This window comes from Phaenicophaeus curvirostris, chromosome 19, assembly GCF_032191515.1.
Source record: "Phaenicophaeus curvirostris isolate KB17595 chromosome 19, BPBGC_Pcur_1.0, whole genome shotgun sequence".
In the NCBI taxonomy this organism is placed as follows: domain Eukaryota; kingdom Metazoa; phylum Chordata; class Aves; order Cuculiformes; family Cuculidae; genus Phaenicophaeus; species Phaenicophaeus curvirostris.
In genome coordinates this window covers 9,123,520-9,143,630 of record NC_091410.1, presented here as the reverse complement: position 1 = coordinate 9,143,630, position 20,111 = coordinate 9,123,520, and the positions used below count along the sequence as shown (strand labels likewise).

The window sequence follows — 20,111 nt, the reverse complement described above, 5'->3', positions numbered from 1 at the left end:
CCGGTGCAATCACCTCACTGCAAGCATTGCTCCCAGTGTTGTTTTTTTTTGCAGCTCTAGCAGGAGCCCCTTGGGGTCAGACACATCCAGACTCGGTGATCAGGGCTGAATTTACTGCCAGGCTGGAGCTGGAGAAGTGGAGGACGAACCTGGCTGACGTCCTGGTGGCACAGGAATCAGAATCATGGAATGGTTTCATTTGGAAGGGATCTCAAAGCCCATCCAGTCCCTCCACCTCCCACTGCATCAGGTTGCTCCAAGCCCCATCCCACCCGGCCTTGAACACCTCCAGGGATGGGGCAACCACATCATCTCTGGGCAACCTGGGCCAGGGTCTCCCCACCCTCACATTTCTCATCTCCATCTCCCATCTTTCAGCTTAAAACCATCCCCCCTCATCCTGTCCCTGCACTCCTTGATCAAGAGCCCCTCCCCAGCTTTCCTGGAGCCCCTTTTAGTGCTGGAGGCTGCTCTAAGGTCTCCTCAGAGCCTTCTCTTCTCCAAGCTGAGCAACCCCAACTCTTTCAGCCTGTTCCCATATGGGATGTGCTCCAGCCATCAGATCATCTCCGTGTCCTCCTCTGGACCTGCTCTAACAGCTCCGTGTCCTCTGTGTGCTGAGGATTCCAGAACTGGACGCAGGGTTCCAGGTGGGATCTCACCAGAGCAGAGCAGAGGGGCAGAATCCCCTCCCTGGCCCTGCTGGCCACGCTGCTCTGCATGCATTTCGCTCTCATTTTCCTTTCCCTGGGGTGGGGGGAAGGAGCTGGGAGCCCCACAGCTTGGTTTGAGCTGAGTTAAACCAGGGAACCAGTTCAGATGTCTCTTCCCTCCAACGTTGCTGGGCAACAGCAGCGACGCCAACGGCTGCAACGGCTGCAACAACGGCTGCAACGGCTCTGGTCTGACAGGGCTGAAAGAGACTGAGCAGCAGCAGGAGAAGTGCCTGATTCCTCAGGGGGAAGAAGGGGTGTCCCCCTCATCCCCGAGTCCCCCTCTCCCTTTTGGGGTCCCCGCCAGGGCTGGGGGCTGAGGGGACACCATGGACATCACCTACACGTACACGCGGAAGCGCAGCGAGTTCGGCCGGCCCTGCATCTTCTCCGATCGACCAGGGACCATCGATGTGGACATCCAGCCCGATCCCAGCTTGGCCAGTGCCTTCGTGCCCAGGAACCCCGTGGACATGGGGGTTCAGCACACCTGGGAAATGTCGGAGCACCAGGTGAGGGCTGCGCAGGGGGAAAAGGGCTGCTTTTCATCCCTTCGGCTCGGGCTCAAAGTTGTGTTTCTTCCCTGCCACCCCCCCCAGGTCAACACGGAGCGGGTGGGGGTGACGTCCCGCGGCATCAACCACGTGGAGGGCGGCTGGCCCAAAGACATTGACCCGCACTCAGTGGAGCAAACAACCCGCTACCGCAAGAAAGTGCAGAAAGATGAGAACCACATCAACACCATCGTGCGCCTGGGTGCCGTAAGATCCTGCCAGTCCCCTTCCTCGCCCCCCAGTGCCCTTGCCTGGGCAGCTCCTGGCAGGCACAGCCTCTCCCTCTGCTTTCCCCGCAGCTCATGGAGTACTATGTCAAGCAGAACAACGCCATCGACATCTACGAGGAGTACTTTGCCGATGACGACGACGTGACAGAGCTGCAAGAGGAGCCCCCCTCTGCCAAAGCCATCAATATCATCAGGTAGCGCAAGCCAGCTGGGCTCCTGGGGCTCTCCAGGTCCACAACATGCTGCTGCCTATTAAACTGCCTTGGGATGCAAAAAAGGTGAAAAACCCAGTGCTGGATCAGTTTGTGAGTGGAGAGACCAGCTGCAGCCCCATAACTGCCTCTCCTTGCCCTCCGCCCTGCCCAGGCGCTGTGGAGATGGCTTCCCTGGCCCAAAGACACTTTCAAAAGCACTTTCAAGGACTTTCAAAAGGATGAGGTGCTCAGGGATATGATTTAGTAATGGACAGGGATGGTTGGACTTGGTGATCTCAAAGGTCTTTTCCAACCTAGCGATTCTATGGTTCTATGACATAGCTCTGAGCATCTCTTACTGCTGCTTTAGGTAGGACCTCTCCTTTCTTTTCCTTCTGTACCTCAAAGATAATTTACAAATGCCAGGGGCTGTTAGGTCATTTCTAGAAGTCAGATCCGGTAACATAGTGGGATTCATAGAAATGAATAACTGGAAAGACTTTATTAAATCATCGACTCACTCTCCCCCCGCCTAACCGGCAAGAGAATTGATTCCTGCACTCGCTGCTCAAGAGCTGCAGCTTGTTTTAATTGCAATTCCCACAGTTTCCTTTGGGAGACAGTCATCCCAGGATGAGACAAAACTTTGCAAACTCACATCTCTCTTTGATGTCCCATTATCTGAAAGGGATCCAAACGCCACCAAGAGGACGGCCACATGTCTCTCCTGGCATCCTGATGGGCACCAGAAACTGGCAGTGGCTTATTCCAGCCTGGAGTTCCAGCGAAAAGTGAAAGACATGAGCTTTGACTCATACATCTGGGATGTTGGTAAAGGGAAAGGAAAACTCACCAGTCAGTAATGCTGCTGCTGCGGAAGCACTTTGCGTTTTGAAACCTCACAGTGCTCTGGGAGGGTTGAACAGGGCTTTGGCTTCTGCATTGCCCACAGATCAATGCAGAGAAGGGGAGAAATGGGACCTGAAAGCTGGCCAACAGGTGGAAAATAACCACTAAAATCCCACTCCCTGACTCGATGAGCTACAGCTCCTGCAGCCACAACAGGCAGCCAAGCCACGGTTCTTGTCTTTCTGTGCTTTACTTGTGCTTGGTGGATAACGAGGCAGCACAAGCCCAGGCAGTGAACTGCACTGTTCCATCAGTCTCGCTCAGAGCTGTTGTATTTCGGAGTGAAAAACACATTGGGGTTGGGGTCCAGGGGTCTGTCCCCAGGCTGGCAGGTGGGGACAGGTGAGCTCCCTTCCCTGGAGAAGGTGTAGCATCCCGGTGACATGAGCAGCGCATCCAGCACAGCTGGGCAGGCATCCGGCACAGCAGAGATCCAGGCTGTGTTGGGGAGAGGCTGGTTTAGAGGTGGGGTTGCTCACCTTCTGATCTCCTTCGCAACGTACTCTTCTCTCATCCCTTCTTGGCAGAAAAAACGAAGAAGCCAGAGATGGTTCTCAGGCCACCATCCCCTCTGGTGACCCTGAAATACAACCCCAAGGACTCGCACCTCTTGCTGGGAGGATCCTACAATGGGCTGATGGGTAAGGAAGATGGATAAGATCATCCTAATGAGGGTCTGGCTTTGTTTGAATGGGTCGACAGCCTGGTTCCAGCAGGGCTGCGCTCACAAAAGTCGTCGCATCACGTGTGGCTGGGAATATCCAGGCGATGCCCTGAATATCCAGAGGATGCCCTGAAGCCCTGGGGCTTGGTGCATGGCAAAAGCCCAGTGTTTGATGAACCAAATTGTTCTTGTGCTGTTGTTTTCAGTGCTTGGAAAAGGGCCCCTCTTTGCAAGGCTCCTTTTAGGGTTATTTACTCAGCCACGCAACCCTTTGCGTTTAATTGCTCTCGTTTTGGTGTTTCCCTTGCCGTTTGCTCTGACAGGGCACGTGTTACAGGGCCCTCATGGCCCATTCTGCGGGTGATGGAGGGGAGGGATCTCACCCCCATCCTTCACAGTGCTCCCTGAGCATACGGCGTGGACCTACAGGAGCACACTCGCTCTTGTCACATCCCATTGCCTCATTAGAAGGGAGCAGGAATCATGCTTATGAGGAACAGCTGAGAGAGCTGGGGGTGTTTAGCCTGGAGAAGAGGAGGCTGAGGGGAGACCTCATTGCTCTCTCCAACTACCTGAAAGGAGGTTGTGGAGAGGAGGGAGCTGGGCTCTTCTCCCAAGTGACAGGGGACAGGACGAGAGGGAATGGCCTCAAGCTCCGCCAGGGGAGGTTCAGGCTGAACATTAGGAAAAAATATTTCACGGAAAGGATCATTGGGCACTGGCAGAGACTGCCCAGGGAGGGGGTTGGGTCCCCTTCCCTGGAGGGGTTTAAGGGACAGGTGGACGAGGTGCTGAGGGACATGGGTTAGTGATTGATGGGAATGGTTGGACTCGATGATCTGGTGGGTCTCTTCCAACCTGGTGATTCTATGATTCTATGTGGATCAGTGCCAGCACAGCTCAGCTGCTGATACTTCACTGGCCCTGCGCTGCGGCTTGCCCAGGTTGGAGGCAGGGACAAATAAAAACAGCTGCTGCCATCTGTGGGGACCTGGTTCTTGTAGGGCTGGGGGAGAACTTGGTGAGGTTTGCTGCCAGGCTTGGCAGTTGGGCAGCATCTCCTTGGGAAACGTGTGGCAAGCGAAGGAGCTGAGCGAAGGAGCTGAGCAAAGGAGTGAGTACAGATTTTGACAGCTCCTTTTCCTCCCCAGGATACTGGGACACCAGGAAAGGGAGTCTGCCGGTGGAGATTTCCACCACGGAGCTTGGCCACAGGGAGCCTGTGTATGGAGCCTTCTGGTTGCAGTCCAAAACAGGCACCGAGTGTTTCTCAGCTTCCACCGACGGGCAGGTAAAGGGTAGGGGTGGGGAAGGGCGTCAGGCACTGATGCAGGGGCTGTGTTGGTGGATGCTGACATCTAGAAGAGCTTCCCCTGCCTGCGCTGCCCCTCACCAGCCATGGCAGCATGGGAACGAGGTCCCCAGCCTGGCACTGGGCAGCTGCCTGGTTCCAGGACACTCCTCTTCCCAGCATTGCAGCCGCCTACAGCCCCTTCCCGCTGCTTGTCCCATGCAGGTCCTGTGGTGGGACATCCGCAAGCTGTCTGAGCCCACTGAGAGCCTGATCTTGGATATCACCCGAGAAGGGCTCAAAGACAAAGCTCTGGGTGCCATCTCACTGGAATTTGAGCCCACCATGGTGAGTCTCCCTGCCCTGTTTCAGGGTCACCCTGACCCAAGCCGAGTGGACAGTGCCCCTGAGGGCAGGGTGCAGCGTGGTCTCACCCATCACTAAGAATTAGGGGTTGACGTGCTCCCAAAACTCAGGGTCATGCTGGTATTTTGGCTTCTAATGCCCCAGATCCCGCTGGGTCCCAGGGCTCCGTTCTCCCCTGGTGCAGGAGGAGGTGCCCAGCCCTGCTGATGCCTGGTCTCTCCTGCTCCCACCCTCAGCCCAATGAGTTCCTGGTAGGCACAGAGCAGGGCACCATCATCTCCTGCAACCGCAAGGCCAGCACGCCTGCCAACAAAATCAGCAGCACCTTCAGTGGCCACTACGGACCCGTCTACGCGGTGGCCAGGAACCCTTTCTACCCCAGAATCTTCCTGTCAGTCGGCGACAGGTCTGCTCAGATCTGGTCAGATGAAATCAAGGAATCGTCAATTCTTGGGACCAAGTAGGTATGGGTGTGGGTAATATTTCCCTTCAGATATTCTCTCTAAGAGCATGCTCCAGGTGGGGCACTCGAGGCAGGAGGTGGTGGGAGCATCACCAAAGTGGAGCACTGGAACAGAGAGCGCCTGGCTCTTGGCTCCTGGCTCAAGGCATGTGTGGAAGTTGTCTGCACAGGCATCAGCCATGAGGCTGAGGGGATGGAGGCCCTGAGCCCATCACCACTGTGTTGGGTCTGATGGCAGGTACCACCACACCTACCTGATGGATGGGTGCTGGAGCACTGTGAGGCCAACCGTCTTCTTCACAGCCAAATGGGACGGGACCCTCGACGTCTGGGACTTCCTCTACAATCAGAAAGAACCCTCCCTCAGCGTAAAGGTCAGGTTCCATGGGGCTCTGGGTCCCTCACCCTGGGAGGGGAGATGGAATCCCATCCTTCCTGCCCAGAGCTCGGGACCAGCTCCACCAAGCAACAGTTGTCCCTTTCCCCCCTGAGCTGTGCCCAAAAACGCGCACAAAGCCTCCTCTTCCCGGCAAACGTGCTGCTCTGCCTCTGCCCCCTCATCCCACCCTCTTTCCCCCATGGGGCATCACCTCAGGGCTCAGTGCCACCACCTGCCTGTCCTCTCTCTCTCCAGGTGTGCGACGAGCCCCTTTTCAGCCTGCGCCTGCAGGACAACAGCCGCATCATCGGCTGTGGCTCCAAGCTGGGCACCATCACCCTGCTGCGAATCTCGGGGTTCAGCACACTCCAGAGGAGCGAGAAGGAACAGAGCAGTGAAGTACGTGCATTTTGAGCCACAAGCTGCTGTGCCAGGTCACAGCAAAGCCCTTGGTGCTGCCAGTGAGTGTCCCCTGGGGTCCCCAGCGCCCCTCTGCCCTCCCCTCTGCCCTAGATGTTCGAGCGAGAGGTGAGACGGGAGAAGGTCCTGGCGGTTCAGCTCCGGGAGATGCAGCTGAAGGAGCGCATCAAGTCAGAGCAGCAGGAGGCAAAGGTGGAGGAGAATCCCCAGGAGGTGTTTGAGAGTGTCCGCAAGCAGTTCTTTGAGATCATCGAGGCGGAGAAGCAGAGGAGGGCACAGGCAGAGGCCAGGCACCCACATGACCAGGTATCGGGGTGAACCAAGAGCTGCAGCGGGGACTCCATGTCGCGGGACAGGGGACACGGATCAGCCTTTGCCTTTCAGGTCAAAGACCATGTGGGAGAGGAGGAGGCTGCAACAGGGGAAGAGAGCCAGCTGCCCAAGGACGAGGAGTAGAAGAACGCCACCAAGGTCAGTGCGTTCCAGCTTCGCATTCCTTTCCCCCTCCTTGCTAGGGCTGCTCTTCTGTGGCTCCTGAGGGGATGAGTCTGCTGGCCCCAAGCTGGGCTGAGCTGGTGGCATCTCTGCCTCCACGGGATGGTGAGCAGAGAGCCCTGCCAGCTCCCTGCCCCTTTGCCTGGTCAGTCCCCAGAAGCTGTAGCTGAGACAGGACCAGTGGGTGGCACAGGTGACAGATGTTCACTGGCCTCTTGCTCTCCTGGTTTGTTGTTGTCACTGGTGTCATTTTGGTTGAATAAACAGGAGCTTTCCACGTTACCTTTGCTGTTTCAACACTGCATGGTTGAGCAGAGGAGGGGAAATTCATGTCCTCTCACTCTTCATCTCCCCTCCCCAGGTCAGACCATGGATCAAATTGGCTGCTGAGCACAGCGAAGCACCCATGGCAGCAGAGTGTCCCTCAATGTGTCCCCAGCCCAAGGAGCAGGGCTCTCTACCCCTTCCCTGCAGGAGAGGGATGCTGAGCACAGCCCCGCACCCTTAACCCACTGATTTCCCTGTGGGAACAGCCTGCAGTGCCGAGGTTGGGGTTATCAGCCCTGGGTAAACACAGCCAGGCTGCTATTGCCCAGCAGCCAACCTGCTTGCTTATCTGCTCGTTAATTATTAACAAGCTGCTGGTTGTGCTCACCCCACGGCACAGCTGTCAGCAAAGGGATGGGGCCAGCATGCAGGCGGCACGCTGGGAGCCAGGGCTGGAGGGGAACCTTACTCAGGAGGGTTGGTAGGAGCTGTCGAAACCATCCTGTGTCTGTGGGGTGGGTGCCCAGCACAGCAGCCAGGGTCCTGTCGCAGCAGCGTGGGCAGAGGGAGAGAGAGAAGGCTTGGGGGGGATGAGTTTGTGGTCCCCCAGCCCTGAGCTGGGGCTGGAAAGCGTTGCCCAAGGGGAAAGTTCTTCTCTAGCGAGTACGGGGCAACTCCACACAGCAGGACAACTCTGCACGTGGATCCCTAACCCTCCCCATGGAGAGCTGTCCCCTTCCACTCCTTGCCTGTTGGAAGGGACCCAGGCACCAGCCTTGTAGCTCAACTAAGCTCCTTATTAAGGGTCAGCCCTAATGGTACCAGCAGCCAGAGGTGGAAAGGCATTTCCCTGATCCATGCACTGGCTGTGCCCCAGGTGGGACAGACGTGTGGCCACCCAGCCCACGGCACCCCAACCACGCCATGGGTCAGCCAGGAGAGCGTGCAGAAGGTGGCTGCAGCCCCTGGGTCAAGAGGAGCCACGCTGCTGGTGGTGTGTGCAGCTCAACCATCTCCAGGGGCACTGTACTCGGCACTGGTGAGACCGCTCCTCGAATCCTGTGTTCAGTTCTGGGCCCCTCACCACAAGAAGGATGTTGAGGCTCTGGAGCGAGTCCAGAGAAGAGCAACAAAGCTGGTGAAGGGGCTGGAGAACAGGCCTTATGAGGAACGGCTGAGAGAGCTGGGGGTGTTTAGCCTGGAGAAGAGGAGGCTGAGGGGAGACCTTGTTGTCTTTCCCAACCTGGTGATTCTATGATTCTATACAGCCTCTGCTGTAGTTCTCAGCCCGCCTTGAGAGGGCAGAGGGGCTCATCCCCCAGTCTTGGGACTCTGCTGGTGCCCAAGGAAGGGAAACAGGGAGACCCAGGCTGGGCTGGAGGTGCCCCACTGAGCCCTCTGGCAGTCGAGGGGACATTGAGGGACAGAGGGGGTTTGCCTGTCCTGCCACCCCACGGTGTAGCCGTCCCTGCCACGCCTTGGCACTGCAGGGCTGGTTTGGCAGATGCTGTTGGGGTCCCCTGGGGCATTTGGGGGTACAGCACCCCCAAATTCATTGTCTCCCCACTCCCCCAGTGCCACTGCAGACTCCTTTCTGCACAAGCCACATCGGCGAGGAGCCAGGTGCCAGCAGGAGGGGATGCTGCCCGCCTGCCCCTTTAAGGCTGGTCCCAGCGGTGTTCGCTTTCCTCCCAGGAAAACGAACCTCTAATTGTGCCAGGCATGGGGGGGGTCCAGGGGGCTGTGTCGACACTGGATCACTGAAGCTTCAGCTTCCAGACTCTGCCAGGATGGCTCGCGTGCAGGTTCGTGCCCCGGTCCCCCTGTCCCCATCCCCACCACGCCACGCTCACCCCTGTCCTCGCAGGTGGTTCTTCGCATCCGTCCCATGAGCGCAACTGAGCTGGCGGAGGGGGCCAGGCCCATCGCCCACCGCGTGGATGAGCAGGTAGGGCTGGGGAGTGGGCATCCTCGCGTTTGTTGGGCATCGCCTGGCTCTGCTGCTTCGCTCCGTGCCCATCCCGTGGGGTCAGCGGGGCTAGGTTCCCCAGGGCAGGATGCGACCCTCAGAACAACACACACCCTGGGATGGTCCCAGCACTGCGTGTGGTGTTCGTGCGTGCCAGGAACAGGCTGGGGGGCACCCAGCTGCTGTGCAGCCCCTGCAGGAGACCCTACGATAACAAAGCCGCAGGGTGGGAGCTTGTGGGAGCTCTGGGCAAGGAGCCCCCTTTCCTGCAGTGCTGCCTGTCCCCAGCACCAGTCCTGGGTGGAAGTGGGGAGCCTGGGGCGCTGTGCAGGGTGGGGAGGATGTGGCAGCAAGGGAGCAGCTGCATTACCATGGGTAAGGTCAAAATGTGCATTGCAATGGGAGCCAGCAGGGATGCTGGGAGCAGGGGACCCTGCGAGGGGCCATTCCATGCAGGGACAGGGACACGCAGGATCCCTGTGGGGGGCTGGCATCCCCAGCCGCCTCGCGGAGCCGGGGCAGCGGGCACCTTGCAGACGGTGCTCACAGAGTTTCCTTTGTGCTGCTGTGCCCAGGTGGGCACAGTGGGGCAGCCAGCCTGGCAGGTCCCCTGGCACCACGCACAGAGCTGGCTTTGAGCTCCAGCTCTGTCTGGGGACAATAGGAGGATTCAGGAGCACAAAGGGCCCCGCGGGGGTGGCACCGGCACCAACCCAAGCACCTGAGAGGTTCTACACCCCAGCACAGAGAGGACACTGGCCCCAACAAGCAGGGGAGGGATGCCCATGGGGTCCCATGAGGGCTCAGACCCACTGGGGAGCAAATCCTAGTGCCCCCCTGCCATACCTGGGTGCCCCTCACCCATGTCAGGGTGTTTTCTTTGCCTCCAGCCCCGTTGTGTTTATTGTGGGTGATGTCGGGTACCCAGGCAGGAGTGTGAGGGGAAGATGCAGCTCAGAGTGAGAATCCACCCGGGACACATGGATGATACCAGGATGCCGATGCCTGGGCTCTGAAATCCAGATCCTGCTCAGGTCCCTCTCAGGACAAGAGGAACTTGGTCCTGAGCGGGTGCTGTGTCTCAGAGCCCCTTGCCCACCTGCTCGATGGATGCAGGGCATCGAGGTGCTCCTGGGCTCTCAGGGCTGGGGAGAGAATCCTGCTGCATCCGTCTGTCCATGCACATCCTAAAGCATCTATGCTCACTTTGGCACTGGCCCACGGGGCTCCCAGCACCTCATTACCCCTCAGGCCACAACTGGGTGCTAATTAGCCCTGTTAATAGGAGTGCAATGAGCAGTGTGCACTGTGCCTCCACAGGAGGATGGAGGTGACCCTGGAGCAGAGGGGTGGTGGGTGCCCCAGGCTGGTAGGTGCCCCCACCAGCTCTGCTCACATCTCCTGGCAGGTCGTGGTGCTGCAAGACCCCATGGAAGACCCCAGTGATGTCCTGCGTGCCAGCCGCTCCCGGGAGAAATCCTACGTCTTCGATGTGGCCTTTGACTCTACGGACACCCAGGTGGAGTGTGGGGGTGATGTGGGGCTTAGGGAGGCAGCCGGGGTGCACAGGGTGGGGTGGAGGTGGAGGGCAGCAGGATGCACCCTTCAGCCTCTCACCCTCCCGCAGGAGACCGTGTACCGTGCCACCACCCAGGGCCTCATCACAGGCGTCATCTCTGGCTACAACGCCACCGTCTTCACCTACGGCCCCACCGGTGAGGGGTATGGGGCTGGGGAGGGGGCCAGCACCATGGTCATGGGCGAGTCCCAGCCCCGTCCTGTCCCCCAGGCTGTGGGAAGACCTACACCATGATGGGCACCGATAACGAGCCCGGCATCTGCGCCTACACCCTGGCTGACCTCTTCCAGGGCATTGAGGATGCTGGCAGTGACACCGAGTACAAGGTCACCGTGTCCTACCTCGAGGTGCGACAGGGAGCACAGGGAAGAGGGAGCGGCACATGGCAAAGAGCTGGGTGTCCTTGTGTGTAGAACACTGTCCTGTTCCCCTTGCCCAGATCTACAACGAGATGATCCGGGACCTGCTGAACCCATCACGGGGCTGCCTGCAGCTGCGGGAAGATGCTGGCGGCACCGTTCAAGTGGCTGGCATCACCGAGGTCTCCGTCATCAGTGCTGAGGAGGTGAGCGAGCGGCACACATGGAGCACGGGAGGGCTGGTAGCCCCCCTGCCCAGCGCTGCCCGTCTGCCCCAGGTGATGCAGCTGCTAGCGCGAGGGAACAGGCAGCGGATGCAGGAGCCCACGGCCGCCAACCGCACCTCATCCCGCTCCCACGCGGTGCTGCAGGTCACCGTGCGCCGGCGGCACCAGGGCAGGGGGCTGCGCTGCGGCCACCTCGTCATGATTGACCTCGCGGGCTCAGAGCGGGCAGCACAGGTACTGCACTCACCTGGGGGTGCAAGGCTGGGGAGCCCCTCCAGCCCGTCCTTTGCACTGGTGAGACCGCTCCTCGAATCCTGTGTTCAGTTCTGGGCCCCTCACCACAAGAAGGATGTTGAGGCTCTGGAGCGAGTCCAGAGAAGAGCAACAAAGCTGGTGAAGGGGCTGGAGAACAAGAGGAGCGGCTGAGAGAGCTGGGGGTGTTTAGCCTGGAGAAGAGGAGGCTGAGGGGAGACCTCATTGCTCTCTCCAACTACCTGAGAGGAGGTTGTGGAGAGGAGGGAGCTGGGCTCTTCTCCCAAGTGACAGGGGACAGGACAAGAGGGAATGGCCTCAAGCTCCACCAGGGGAGGTTCAGGCTGAACATTAGGAAAAAATATTTCATGGAAAGGGTTATTGGGCACTGGCAGAGGCTGCCCAGGGAGGGGGTTGAGTCCCCTTCCCTGGAGGTGTTTAAGGGACGGGTGGACGAGGTGCTGAGGGACATGGTTTAGAGATTGATGGGAATAGTTGGACTCAATTGCATGGGTCTTTTCCAACCTGATGTTTCTATGATTCTATGATTTGCCTGTTTTTTCCCTCCTCCGTGCAGACACAGAACCGTGGGCAAAGGATGAAGGAGGGAGCCCACATCAACCGCTCGCTGCTGGCCCTGGGCAACTGCATCAAGGCCTTGAGCCACCAGGCAAGCACCAAGTACATCAACTATCGTGACAGCAAGCTGACTCGCCTGCTCAAGGTGCATCTGGGGTCCTGGCTCCCCTTGATGAGTCTGAGCTGGAGTTGGGGGTCCAGGCTGCCCCCACTCCAGTCCCTTTTAGCCGTGCTCTCTGTGGCCAGGACTCACTCAGGGGCAACAGCCGCACAGTGATGATTGCCCACATCAGCCCGGCCAGCACTGCCTTTGAGGAGTCCCGCAGCACCCTCGCCTACGCCCACCGTGCCAAGAGCATCCGCTCCACGGTAGGGCTGGAAGCACGGGCACCTTCCTTCCTGGATGCCAGCCCTCCCCTGACTCATCCCCAAGCAGATCTCAATGGGGAGGGCATGAAGCATCCACTCCTGCGCTGCTCCTCGAGCAGCCAGACCAGGGGAACTGGCCAGAGCACTGCTCTGTGGGTCTCTCGGGGACCTGCTCCACAGCTGTGCTCTGCCTGGGGACACCACCTGGGGACCCTAGAGATATACAACAGTGCTCTGCCTGGAGAACTGGCTTGGGGATCCCACTGGGAGACACGCCTGGGGACCTGCTCCACCGGCCCTGTCCTGCCTGGGAACCCTATTCAGGGATCCTGCTTGGGGATCTGCTCCACCAGCCACGCCATACTTGGGGATTCCAGTTAAGGATTCCTGGGGCAGGCTGTGCCGGGGCCGTGGCAGGGATGCTGATCCCTTGGTGGGGATGCTGACAGTGGGCAAGGATGCTGATCCCTCTGTACTCAGCACTGGTGAGACCGCTCCTCGAATCCTGTGTTCAGTTCTGGGTCCCTCACCACAAGAAGGATGTTGAGGCTCTGGAGCGAGTCCAGAGAAGAGCAACAAAGCTGGTGAGGGGCCTGGAGAACAGGCCTTATGAGGAACGGCTGAGAGCGCTGGGGGTGTTTAGGCTGGAGAAGAAGAGGCTGAGGGGAGACCTCATTGCTCTCTCCAACTACCTGAAAGGAGGTTGTGGAGAGGAGGGAGCTGGGCTCTTCTCCCAAGTGACAGGGGACAGGACGAGAGGGAATGGCCTCAAGCTCCACCAGGGGAGGTTCAGGCTGGACATTAGGAAAAAATGTTTCATGGAAAGGGTCACTGGGCACTGGCAGAGGCTGCCCAGGGAGGGGGTTGAGTCCCCTTCCCTGGAGGTGTTTAAGGGACAGGTGGACGAGGTGCTGAGGGACATGGTTTAGTGATTGATGGGAATGGTTGGACTGGATGATCCGATGGGTCTTTTCCAACCTGGTGATTCTGTGATTGATTCTATGATTCTGTGATCCCATGGCAGGGATGATGGCCATGGGCAGGGATGCTGCTCGTGTGGCAGAGATTCTAGCCATGAGCAGGAACGGTGACCCTGCTGTGTGCCACAGGCAGAGCTGGCTCAGCGCATCCAGCAGAGCCAGCAGCACAAGCGGCAGATGGAGGGGCCCCTGCGGCGCTGGAGCAGCTCGGAGGAGCAGCAGGAGGTGCTGGCCCTGCTGTGCCGCCTGCACCAGCTGCAGCTGGAGATGACACAGACACAATCCCACGCTTGGCTCAAGGGTGACCGCCGGCACCCACCGGCCAGCGCCGTGCAGAGCTTCAACCAACACGGGGTCTGTGCCTGCATCATCCAGCAGCAGCGGCAGCTCATCATTGGTGCGTCCCTCCGGTGACTTTGACCATGACAAAAGGGTCTCTCATGTGCTGTCACGCTGGGAGTCCTGCCATGTCACCGAGTTGTTGCAATGAGAGATGACACAGCCACGACGCTTCCTCTGGAGCCCTGCGTGGCACGGCACGCAGGCTGGTTGATGCCCACCACCCTCCCCTCTCCCTGGCAGACCACCGGTTGTCGGTGCCACGGCCGCTGGAGGAGCTGTGTGAGATGTACCTGCAGCAGCTGGCAGGAGGGCCTGGGGACACCGGCACCCTCGGGGTAAGACAGGGTGTCAGGGCACCCCCAGGCAGGGCATCCCCCACCCTTCAGGCTGGTCTCTCACCCCCTGTCCAGGGCACATCCCTGCCCAAGATCCCGCAGGCGAGGGGCGCAAAGAGCCTTCCAGACTCTGACCAGGACAGCGTGGGGACACAGAGCTGCGAGCACCCCACATCGCCCAGGCATGGCACCCTCCCTCCTCTGCACCCCACAGGGAACAGGTATGGGTGGGTGTCTGTCTCTCCCTGCATGCACGGGGCTGGATGTGTCCCACAGAGGGTAAGGGATGTCCCTTCTCTAGCAGCACCCCAACCCTCATCTCCAAGAATACTCTGCGGGCACGGCAGCTGGAAAGCACGGCGGTGCCCACCCCGCCTCCCGGCTGTGGCACGGTGACCCAGGAGGTGAGCGCGGCCGTGCCCACGGCACAGAAGCCCCGAGGTGGGGATGTTTCTGCATGCCATGTCTCCCCACAGCGCACGCCACGGGCTCACCGCAGCACCTGGCACGACTCCTCAGCGGGCAGTGGGAGCAGCTCAGAGGCAGCGGTGGCAGCAGACAGGGGTGAGCTGGGCAGCCGGCCGGGGTGCGTGGGTAGCCGTGCCCCGCTGACCGTGCCACCGTGATGCAGAGCGCCACGAGACATCAAGCAGTACCGAGAGCATCATGGCTAAAGCCTCCCAGCGCTGGTCCCGCGTCCCGAGGAGCATCCACCTGCACCCACCAGAGCCCGCGGAGGAGCGGGGTGGCCTTGGGCTGTGGAACATCACCAGCAAGGACAGCTCGGTGGGGACAGCCACCCGCTCCCCGGGTGCCTGGCTGCGGGCACGCAAGAAGGGCAGCCGGGACCCAAGCAGGAGGGTGGATTTGCTGGATGGCAGGAGATCAAGGCGGTCATGGTCCTTCAAGGTCACCGGCTGTGGGGTAGGTGTAGGGTCCCAGCGAGGCGGTGGAGCTCTGGCAGTGTGGGAAGGCCACCTCCAGCTCCTCTCAGCATCCCTTTACCACTCCCAGGGTGGCAGCACCCTGCAGTATGCATCCCATCCCACGGCACTACACGTTTCTTCCCCAAAGCACTGTGCCCGCGGACCCTCTCTCCACCAGCCAGCAGCCCCCAGGGCTCCCCCACCATGGTCCAACGTGCTGCAGAGCCGCTCCGATCATGGAGTGCAGGCAGCCAGCACCCAGCCACTCCCCAAAGCTCTGCCCAGAGCACAGCCCTTGGACGGCCAGCTGCCAGGTGAGCCCCCAGCCCCTTCCCCACGCCCCTGCCCAGCACTCAGAGCCACTGCTGAAGTGCCCCCTGCCCAGGTACTGGGGTCCTGTCCCCACCTCTCCCCCTCCAGCTCCCCGCCAGACCCTGGAAGGACCAGCACCCGCGGCTCAACTGTATCACCAGCAAAGGTGCCAGGGCCTCCGGCAAGGATGGAAGGAGTCGTCGGTCCCGAGCTGAGCGTCTTGGCAGCGGGAAACCGGATCCTGGGCCAAGGCAGCGGGCTGAGCGCCCGTCCTGCAAGCACACCCTGTGCTGAGGGCTGCCCCCTGGTGCCAACCCAGCTCGGGGTGAGGGGCAGGGAGCAGGGAGCAGCTCTCCCCATGCCAAACCCACCCCAAGGCAGGGACTTAAGTCCCCAGGAAGGGACACAGCCGTGCCAGGTGGTCACCTCAGCCAGAGACACCTGGCTACGCTGGGAAGAGTCCTTGTGGGTGCTCAGCACTCGGGGGACACAGCCGTCCACCCAGCACTGATAGGACCACCTGGGTGCAAGGCATCTAGGTGGCTGTTTGTCCTTCTGAGGGGTGATATTAAAAGGAAATGTGCTGAGCTGGGGTGTGACATGACTGCTGAGCACAGCCTGACAGGCCCCTGCCCATCCCCAGGATTGGAGAACCCCCCAAAGACACCCACACACTCCACACACTCATTTTCTGCTTTTATTAGGAAGGGAGGTGGTGGGGGCCCGGGCAGGGATAGGGTAGCTGACGGTGCCCCCCAAGCCTCCTGCACCAAGGCAGGCAGCCAAACCCCCTGCCACAGCCTGGGCACGCACCCAGCTCCCCACCGAGCCTCGGGTGCTGCTGCTGGCAGCCAGACCTTGCTGCCTGGCACAGAGGGACCCCAGTGCCACAGGGGTAGCATCACAGGAGGGCCAAGCTGTCCCTGTCCCCTTCCTCTTGTCCCTCGGGGTTTGTGAGCTCAGGCTGGGGGTGCTCGTTTCGCCTCCTGCACCAGCCACACAGGGCTGGGGGGCTTCCAGTGTCTCCCATCCCCAGTTCCCCGCAGGCACCCAGGGACAGCGATGGAGATGGGGATGTGGCAAGGGGACAATCAGGGAGGGGTGGGCGGCAGAGAGCAGCCCTGGGGCCCCTCAGCACAGAGACCTCCATCTACCTATGAGCAGGAGGAGCAAGCGCGAGCCCCTCACCGTGGGGCTGGGACCAGTCTGACTGCGGGACCCAGCTCTGCCTCATTACTTCTTCACCTTGATGAGGGAGTGGTAGACGGGTTTGATGATGATGTGGAGGTGCAGGGAGTTGTCGATGAGGTACTCGGAGGCGCGTTTCTGCAGGTCGGCGTGGACGAGGAAGTCTGTGACCTCGTCCGAGCTCTGGTGAAAGCTGTAGGCGTGCTTCACCAAGACGCGACCCTGCTGCCGCACGCCCACCAGCACCGTTTTCTGGAAGCTGACACCCGCAAAGTCAGGGCTGCTCGTCGCTGGGGTGATGACAAGCCGAGGGCGACCGTCCTCGATGCGCACCGGCTGGATGGCACCTGAGACCGAGTCCGAGTAGACGGGGCGCAGGCTGACAGGCAGCCAGCGCGGCGAGAAGAGGACGTTCCAGGTCACCCGCTTCCCGGCGTCGTGGCTGCTGGGACCCAGCTGGGTCTGGAAGCTGGTGCTGCGGTCGTCCCGCGCCGGGTTGTTGATGACCCACTGGGAGCCCCAGCTGGGCGCGAGGTAGTTGCGGGGCAGGAACATGCTGCAGTTGACGTCGAAATACTTGGCGAAATGGAGAGGGGAGGCGGCGTGGAACTGAAAAGCCTGGAAGAGCAGGTCCTGCACCGCGCTGTAGTGCCGCGCCAGCACCGGTGACTGCACCTGCAGCCGGAAGAGCTGGCTGGGTGCAATCATGGGGTAGCGGATGGCACGCAGAACCCGTTCAGCCACGGGACCCTCAGGCTGCCGGTGGCTCAGCCAGCCTTCCACGGCGGTGTAGAGCTCCAGCTCGCTGTGCAGCACCAGGTCAGAACGCTCGAGCAGCAGCAGCAGCAGCTCCACGCTCACAGAGCTCCACTCAACGCTTCCCAGTACAGCCGAGAGGTTCCAGGCGAGGAACTGGAGGCAGCTCTCCTGCAGCGCAGTATCCCCGATGCGCACGGCATAGTGGTACCAGCCCACCACGTGGCCCTGGCTCGACTCGCTGGCCAGGTGGGTCCTCATGTAGTCGGCTACCCCGCGCTGCAGCCCCCACACCCGGTACTTGCTGGCCAGCTGGTGCATGGGGATGGCTTGGTGCAGCAGGATGGAGACACCCCCGCAGTACAGGTACCTGGGGCAGAGTGCAGGGCGGTGACACTGGTGGTCCCCAATCATCTTCCCAATCCAACACCCAGCCCTGGGCTCTGGCAGCATGGTCAGCAGGGGAGAATCCTCCCTCTGGGTTGTGTGTCCCGAGGCATCTCCATCCCATGGGGTCCCTGTGGTCCCCAAGGGAGCATCCTCCCTCCTGAGTTGCATCCCCCGAGGCATCTCCATCCCATGGGGTCCCTGTGGTCCCCAAGGGAGCATCCTCCCTCCTTGGCTGCATCCCTGCAGGTGTTCCATCCTGCAAAGTCCCTCTAGTCCTCAAGCATGTGTGCTTCCTCCTGGGCATCCCATCCCAAGGGGTCCCTGTTGTCCCTGGGGGAGCATCCTCCCTTCTCGTCTGCATCCCTCGAGGAATCCTCAATTCCATGGGGTTCCCAAGGTGTCCAGAGGAGCTCCATCCCTCCTGATGTCCCATCCCATGGGGTTCCCAAGGTGCCCAGAGGAGCTCCATCCCTCTTGATGTCCCATCCCATGGGATCCCCATATACCTGATAAACTTCTCAAAGAGCGCAGCAGTCTCGGGTGGCTCATACAGGGTGATGACGCTCTGGTTGCGCAGGAGGCTCTCGAAGACCTCACTCTGGAGGCTGAGCAGCAGCTGGTGAGTGTGGAAGACCTTTGCCTCATCGGAGGCGGCCGTACGTACCCGCAGCACCGAGTCGCTGCCGTTGCCGTTCTGCAGCAGCTCCTGCAGCCTCTGCAGCAGCGTTGGCGAGTGGTTGATGGTGGCTGCTGTGGCATCGCTGCTAAGGTCGGCTTTGTGGGCTGCAGAGAAATGGGACCATCCCAGTGCTGCACCCCAAGAACTGGGTACATGGCACAGGGGCACAGCAGAGTGGGGCCCAACTGTGGGGCAATGGGGGCGTTGGGGAAGCCTGACCATGCACATCCTCCTTCCACCCCCTCCAGCACCGAACTAGCTGATGCCAAGAGGGTGTAGGGAAGACAAGGGACGTGGGGACATTTGTATCCTTGGGAGCAAAAAAAAAATGCTTTTCTGCAGCCGAAGGGGTGAGACCACCATGTCCCAGGCTGGGATGTACTGGGAAATGGCCCCGTGCCAGTCATCGCTGGCTTGCAGCCCAGTCTGCCGGGCCCAGTCCCATCCCCACTGAGGGCAGAGTGAGCCCTGGGCATTGCCCTTGACACCCCGCGTGCTGCACCGACACACGGGGACGAGAGAGCCAGTGGGAGCAGGGGGCCAGGCACGCTCTGTCCTCACAAACAGGGTCCCTGTGGTCCAAGCAGCCTGGGGACACTGTCTGGCATCGTGGCAGGGCTGTGCCACTGAGCAGGCAGCTGCCACGCTGTGCCTGAGCCCGGGGCGATCCCTGCCTCCTCGCTGATGCTGGTTCGCACCTCCTGCCCAGCCAAGTTTCGCTCCACTCGTCCGGCTGTGTGTGCCTGGCCCCAGCTTGGGCACACGCCAGCGATAACTGTCTCCCTGTGTCCACAGCACCAGGCGCCCAGTGGGGATGGGGGACCGCAATGGGGTTCTCCATGCTCCCAGAGGTGTGGGGAACCTTCCTCCTTCTCCTCCTCTCCTTCATTCCTGGCACAATGCCCACCCCCTCCTCGCAGCATCCTTCCCCCAGGGGGAATTTGGCCCCGTGCCTTTCAAATCCAATCTTGTTCAAATCCAATCTTGCTGACCAACGAGCTGGCGGATTACTCTTCCCAGTGCTGGATTAAGCCCCGTCGAGCGGGGATGGGGAAGGGGATCAGGAGTCCCTCGCCCCACCGTGGTGGACATCACCGCCTGCAGCACCAAGCCCTCTGCGCAGAGTCACCTCCTGGGTGCTGTGGGGCACGGCCGTGGGGCACAGCACATCCAGGAGCCACATCCATCCCTCACCAGGCTCTGGGACAGTGGCTGGAGCCTCCCACGGGCATCACCAGACACCCACGCTGTGGCTCAGCCGCACCCCGGCACCCTGCGAGGGCAGCGGGACCCGCGGCACGGGGGTCCCTCCACTCCTTTCCCCGCCACGGTCCCCCTTACCAGCTTGCACGGTGAGGAGGAGGAGGAGGAAGGCAGCAGTGGCACAGCCCCAGCGGCGGGCGGCCACGGGCCGGGTGCCCGTCAGCCTGGTCATGGCTTCGCAAGCGCATCTGCCGGGTGTCGGCGCGGCACGGGGCGCGCGGTGTCCACTTGGCGCTTATGTAGGCCACGAGTCCTCCCAGCCCGAGCGCCCGCGTCGCCGCATCGATTGGTGGAAACTAGGACCGGCTGTTACCAAGGGAACAGCTTCCAGCCCCCATCCATCCCACCCTTGACCCTGGACCCCAGCCCCAAACCCTGGGGTGCCCTCACGCCACGTCCCGGTGAGCCCCGGCACGGCACACGGGCATCTCCATGTGCCACCTGGTCCCGCTGCCTCCAGGTGCTGCCGTGCCGCCCCGTGCGTGGCCGCAGCCCTTTGTGCTGCCAGACCTCTGGGATGCAGCGCAGGGGTCTTTGCATTCAGGGCACACAGCTCAGCGTGGCCTCCCCGCTTTCTCCCCCTCCCCGGCTCATGGGTATTCATGCCGGCAGCAGCCCATCACCATGGCATCCGGGCTGCCAGCAGGAACCGCCTGCCCTT

The 20,111-nt window shown here is 60.8% G+C and overlaps 3 protein-coding genes across 3 annotated transcripts; 2 read left to right on the top strand and 1 right to left on the bottom strand.

The window, feature by feature from the left end:
• Positions 1-984: 984 nt before the first annotated feature.
• Positions 985-6,787, top strand: DNAI2 (dynein axonemal intermediate chain 2). The gene is made up of 12 exons (XM_069872407.1): positions 985-1,225; positions 1,313-1,474; positions 1,567-1,691; positions 2,380-2,522; positions 3,128-3,241; positions 4,416-4,555; positions 4,781-4,903; positions 5,158-5,381; positions 5,623-5,758; positions 6,019-6,162; positions 6,277-6,489; positions 6,568-6,787. Exons 1-12 carry the CDS (start codon positions 1,043-1,045, stop codon positions 6,637-6,639), a joined length of 1,779 nt encoding a protein of 592 aa, XP_069728508.1. The 5' UTR covers positions 985-1,042; the 3' UTR covers positions 6,640-6,787.
• Positions 6,788-8,735: 1,948 nt separating this feature from the next.
• KIF19 (kinesin family member 19) lies at positions 8,736-15,685 on the top strand. Its single transcript, XM_069872930.1, is given in 17 exon segments — positions 8,736-8,750; positions 8,813-8,893; positions 10,323-10,433; positions 10,542-10,629; positions 10,704-10,840; positions 10,933-11,058; positions 11,131-11,313; positions 11,909-12,055; positions 12,157-12,279; positions 13,389-13,656; positions 13,842-13,936; positions 14,012-14,157; positions 14,238-14,500; positions 14,568-14,860; positions 15,011-15,198; positions 15,200-15,342; positions 15,345-15,685. Coding segments are annotated over 17 exon segments (2,748 nt in total).
• Positions 15,686-15,924: 239 nt separating this feature from the next.
• BTBD17 (BTB domain containing 17) lies at positions 15,925-19,740 on the bottom strand. The gene is made up of 3 exons (XM_069872239.1): positions 19,529-19,740; positions 18,015-18,291; positions 15,925-17,488 (listed from the first exon to the last, which is right to left on the bottom strand). Exons 1-3 carry the CDS (start codon positions 19,620-19,622, stop codon positions 16,408-16,410), a joined length of 1,452 nt encoding a protein of 483 aa, XP_069728340.1. The 5' UTR covers positions 19,623-19,740; the 3' UTR covers positions 15,925-16,407.
• Between the last annotated feature and the right edge of the window lie 371 nt (positions 19,741-20,111).

Coding starts and splice junctions, on each gene's coding strand:
- DNAI2 (XM_069872407.1), top strand. CDS start 1,043: ATGGACATCACCTACACGTACACGCGGAAGCGCAGCGAGTTCGGCCGG. Junction 4,556..4,780: donor CAGCTTCCACCGACGGGCAG/GTAAAGGGTAGG, acceptor TGTCCCATGCAG/GTCCTGTGGTGGGACATCCG. Junction 4,904..5,157: donor TGGAATTTGAGCCCACCATG/GTGAGTCTCCCT, acceptor TCCCACCCTCAG/CCCAATGAGTTCCTGGTAGG.
- BTBD17 (XM_069872239.1), bottom strand. CDS start 19,622: ATGACCAGGCTGACGGGCACCCGGCCCGTGGCCGCCCGCCGCTGGGGC. Junction 18,292..19,528: donor CCTCCTCACCGTGCAAGCTG/GTAAGGGGGACC, acceptor ATTTCTCTGCAG/CCCACAAAGCCGACCTTAGC. Junction 17,489..18,014: donor CTCTTTGAGAAGTTTATCAG/GTATATGGGGAT, acceptor ACTCTGCCCCAG/GTACCTGTACTGCGGGGGTG.